The 4,665-nt window shown below is 41.5% G+C and overlaps 1 protein-coding gene across 1 annotated transcript; it reads right to left on the bottom strand.

Moving 5' to 3' along the window:
• Positions 1-203: 203 nt before the first annotated feature.
• LOC122662454 lies at positions 204-2,995 on the bottom strand. The gene is made up of 3 exons (XM_043858088.1): positions 2,511-2,995; positions 1,660-2,007; positions 204-1,551 (listed from the first exon to the last, which is right to left on the bottom strand). Exons 1-3 carry the CDS (start codon positions 2,949-2,951, stop codon positions 928-930), a joined length of 1,413 nt encoding a protein of 470 aa, XP_043714023.1. The 5' UTR covers positions 2,952-2,995; the 3' UTR covers positions 204-927.
• Between the last annotated feature and the right edge of the window lie 1,670 nt (positions 2,996-4,665).

A 4,665-nucleotide genomic window follows, 5' to 3' on the forward strand; every position in this document is an offset into this window, starting at 1 on the left:
GGTTACTACAAGAAAAAACGGTACCAAATAAGTCTTCACATTCACTACTACAAAAAGACTAAATACTAGAAGTCTTCTCCACATTCTGTTCCTTTTCTTAGAAATTTCAAGATTCAGTGAAGCTGGAATGAACAAATTGGCAAATGGCCTAAGAAAGAAGAGAAGATAAATGATACATCCATATATTATAAGCATTTAATATCTGATGGAAAGACAAAGTTCTGTTTACATCCTTCTTTCAACAGCACTGAACAATCCATAAACAATAAGGCCCGATCTGACACTTCAACATTTCAATTACAGTAAGAAAAATTGGGTTTCTATCTCACAACTCAGAACAGAACCCCCCCCCCCCTCCCTTTTCTTTCCCCAACACCCAAAAACTTCTACATCAATCAAACACACCAACACTAGACACAAATCCAAGCACAGAAACAAATCTTAAGACCCAATAAACAACATCAGTATCAAGCCCATGAAAGCCAGCAGCTGAATTCTTCATCACCACTGACATCAGTTACATTTTCAGGCAAGAAAATTAGTAGAATATTGGAAGGTTAGTGATTCTTCTCTGACCTATCAAAGAAATACCATGATCCGTCTTGCATGGAAGGTAAGGTGAAAAAACAAACCTTTATCTGCTCTATCTCCACTGGTGGAAAACAAAGAAGAAACCCAAACTCCTACTCTGTATAGAGAGTATAAAAATTCACTCAGGCCCTATTTCTGAATAAGGCCAGTGAATGTGTGAATAATTATCCTCTATTTACAGCTATAAGCATCCCCCAACTCCAAAATTTTTGGATCAGCTTAGTTCCTACTATACTATTTTACCACCACCACCACCACCTCTTCCTAAAATCAGTCAAGTCTGTTAAAACTCAGTATCTTATGAACAAGCTTGCCCAGATCAGTTCCTACATCGTGTTAGAGGACTTCCATCTTCCACTTAATGTTGTCATGGTTGCTAGCATGAGATTTCTCCAAAGCAGCAACTTTGGCTCGATGAGCAGCTACTGCCAAGGCCTTCCCCCTCTCACTCTTAGGGAGCTCACACGTTTCACTTACAGACCCACCTCTTATATCTGCAGGTGGAATGAAACAGTCTAGTGATAGGCCAGGGACATTAAAAGCTACTTCCTCGATACTCCATGCCTCTTCCATCCTCGTCTTAGTATGACTCATCGCCATCTCCCCAAACCTAAACAGAGTCACCACCGACCGGCCTGAGTGGGCAATCATGATCCCTTCAATGGGTCTATAATCATCAAGGAAGGTATTAAAGGTAGTTTCCCAGTACACAGTGTCACCTCCATTGGACTGGATGCGGGTGAGATGAGAGTCTTCCATGTGTACAAGAAGGCCCGTTCTCTGGCTGAAGTAGCCAAACAAGACATGCCTTATGATCTCTGCTGGACCTTCACTCCTTGCTTTCAATGTTTGCGGATCTGCACATAGCTTGAGGATGAAGCAATCCTCTCCATTAATCCTCTTCTCTCCAATGCACCGAGCATCCGCAAACATGCTAGCAGTGGTTCTGGGATCAAGACCCTGCAAAATAATGAAAAAAGCCACATTAGGAAAATGATGAATTGGCTAACAACAAAATCAAACTACAGTTAAAGCAGAAGAGGTGAACCAACATAGCCCCAACTTCACCTGTAGTGCACGGCGTAGAGGTCTAACAGGGCCTTTTGCAGCATGTGCACCAAGCCAGGGGGTATGCCTCCAAACGAGCTTTCCATTGCAGCCAGCATGAACCTTGCTACCACCAACCGCGAGTTCCACATACCACATGTCAGGATTCATCTGCCACAGGACAAACCCACCTGATTCAGCTGCTCGGGATGCATTCCGATTCTTCACAACTTTGGTGGCCGTCTCGAATTCTGAGGCTACCATTTTCAACTTCCCCATGGCATAGGCATTGCGGATAGAGTTCCGAAGCTTTTGCCCTCCGGAAGCAGCCATGTACTGCTGCAATATGTACTGAGCAGACGAAGTTTCCTAACATACCAGAAGGGAAGTCAAATAAATAGGACTGCAATAAATTGCAGAACAAGAGGAGAAAACCCACATAAGAACAACTAGCATACGATTCTTTAATCCCGCTAAAATTGATTCGACAGAGAAACCTGGCTACCCATTTGCATCTATGACTTAAACTGAAACTACCTACGAACGAGCAAGAGTAACAGAAATACTCGCAACTAAAGAATATTGGTAAAGCGAGAATTAAGAGAAGAACGAAATAGAACAAGCGTCTCCGCGTGAACGTCTCACTGAAAAAAAGAAAAACATTATTCTACATGAATCCGAACCCAAAGCTATGAAATTCCGAATAAAGAAACTAACCAGCAACACACCCTTCTGGGGTCCCAAATAACGATTACAAAAACAGGGTTAAAAGCAAATAAGAAAAATCCAGGAAGAACAGTTTCTTTCTGTAAATCAAAGCAAACCCCAAAAACAGAAAAAGAAAGAACCAGAGAGAGGGAAGAGGGACTCACGATGGGAGTGTCTTTGATGCTTAGGTGAGGCAAAGGGTCGGTAGAGCAAACGTGCACGGGGGCGAGAGGTGCGCCCATTACACCGAGCAGAAGCCTAAGATCTGATCGATTGTAAGGAGAGGAAGAAACGGAGGGTGCGCGAGAGAGTTGGCCAATCATCCAATGTCCCCACCCTTCCCTCTTGGAATCCCCTCCGCCATCGCATCCTTCAGGATCAGGTCCCTCCATCAACGGCGTCAACGTCTCCCCCGGAGGCCTCAGGCTTCCAGATCTTGCAATCAGCGTCTCTGGGGGACGCGATACATGCTGCTTCCTACGCCGGAGCAACCCCGACATGGGAGAGCCACTCCTGGCTGGGCTTCTCGTTCTGGACCTCGCCGGCGACAACCCTCTCACCACCTCGTTCTTCAGCGCCGAGAAGAAACCTTGCTTCCTCTCCATCTCCCCTTAACTAACCAATACCCAAAGGCCCCCACCCCTCTTAACCCCAATCCTCCAAAACAAAGTAGAAGTCAGAAGCAGCAAGCAACAGCAGGTACCACACAAACCCTAATGAAGTAAAAACGATCGAGCGCAGCGCAGCGCAGAGCAGAGCAGAGAGAGAGACAGAGAAGTCCACTTAGCACTCTCAATGAAAAGCGATCACACACTAAAGACTTGAAGAAGGTGGGGAGGGAAGAAGAAAAAAAGAGGGAAAGAAAACCGTTTTGGAAACTGAGATAAATTTAATAAATAAAAGAGAAATTAGATTAAGATAAAAGGCTGGGGCCTGGTTGGCCCTGGGGGGAATCAAAATATTATTTTTATTTCTATATAAATTTTTATTCATTTCTAAATTCTAAATTTCTAATAAGAAATTGAAAAGGCTTTGGCGAGAGTGACGACAAAACAAAAACCAGAGAATGAGATAATAATAATTGAAAAGAAAAATAAGAATTAAAAAATAAATGAAAAAGGAAAAAAGAAAAAGAGAGTTTTATAGAGCGTGAAAACGGTTTTAAAGTTAAGGGAAACAAGTCCTGCATGGCTGCACATTGCGCACATGGGATGGTCGGATGACCAGAAATGGGTCCCACTTAATTGCAATGGTCTATCTACACCTATGGACCGTTCGAATGCTCTTCTTATTCTTTCCAATTTTTATTTTTTATTTTTTATTTTTAATGGTATCTTTCCATCTTTCTTTCTTTCCCTTGTTTTGGATTTGCATATCTTCCCTTATGTACCTCTTGTTATTCACATCTGATATAGGATAATTGTTTGATATTGAACCTCAAAATATTCTAACTTTGTTAATTCCATGACTTAATTTTGATCAAATTTGACTAATTGAGTTGACTTTAAACTCGTATTAGGATTCCAATAAACATCGAGAAATATGAATGGTGTCCATAAAATATTGGAAAACAATGAAGGCATAAATCAGGGTAGATATTTTTGGTCATTGACGATTGTGTAGTTCCTTGATAGAGCGGGCAAGGATTTTTCCTTAACTAAATACCCAATTCATTATTTGGATTATCCTTCTCTCCTTTATTTTCTCATCTCTAGTTGAGGCACATAGATGAGTCACGAAGAGGAATGCCTAAGTGGAGATAGACCTTCAGTGTGGACATATTTTGCTCGAAGGATTGAGTTTAATACCTCTAACATGGGTTTTACTTGTTAACAAACACAAACCATAGATTTTCGGTGAAAGTTTTTCCACACCAATGGAGAAGGAAGAATCCATGATTGGATTTTTGGGTCATCAATACACTTCCACCCTTATTGACAAAGTCGAAAGACTGAAAACTACATTCTCCTTTGATCAACTATAGATGTCCATGTTGAAGGGAAACTCTGAATTAGATTATATACAAAAAAAGTAATTAACATGATTGAATATATTTTAGTTGCAGTTGCCTCAATCAACCATAACCTTCAAGAATGTCATCTGAGGTGGTTTGGCCATGTGCAACAGAAGCCTGGGGATGCCCCGAAAAGGATTAAAGAGCTAAAAGAGTTAGGGATAGACTTAAAATGGTCATTGGTGAGATTGTGAATAATGACATGCATAGTCTGGGTCTTGTGCCAAGTATGATCTCAAATAGAATCTATTGGAGGACAAGGATCCATGTTGTTGACACCATATACTATCCTCTTTCCACTTACT

Source organism: Telopea speciosissima, chromosome 5, assembly GCF_018873765.1.
Source record: "Telopea speciosissima isolate NSW1024214 ecotype Mountain lineage chromosome 5, Tspe_v1, whole genome shotgun sequence".
NCBI classification, from domain to species: domain Eukaryota; kingdom Viridiplantae; phylum Streptophyta; class Magnoliopsida; order Proteales; family Proteaceae; genus Telopea; species Telopea speciosissima.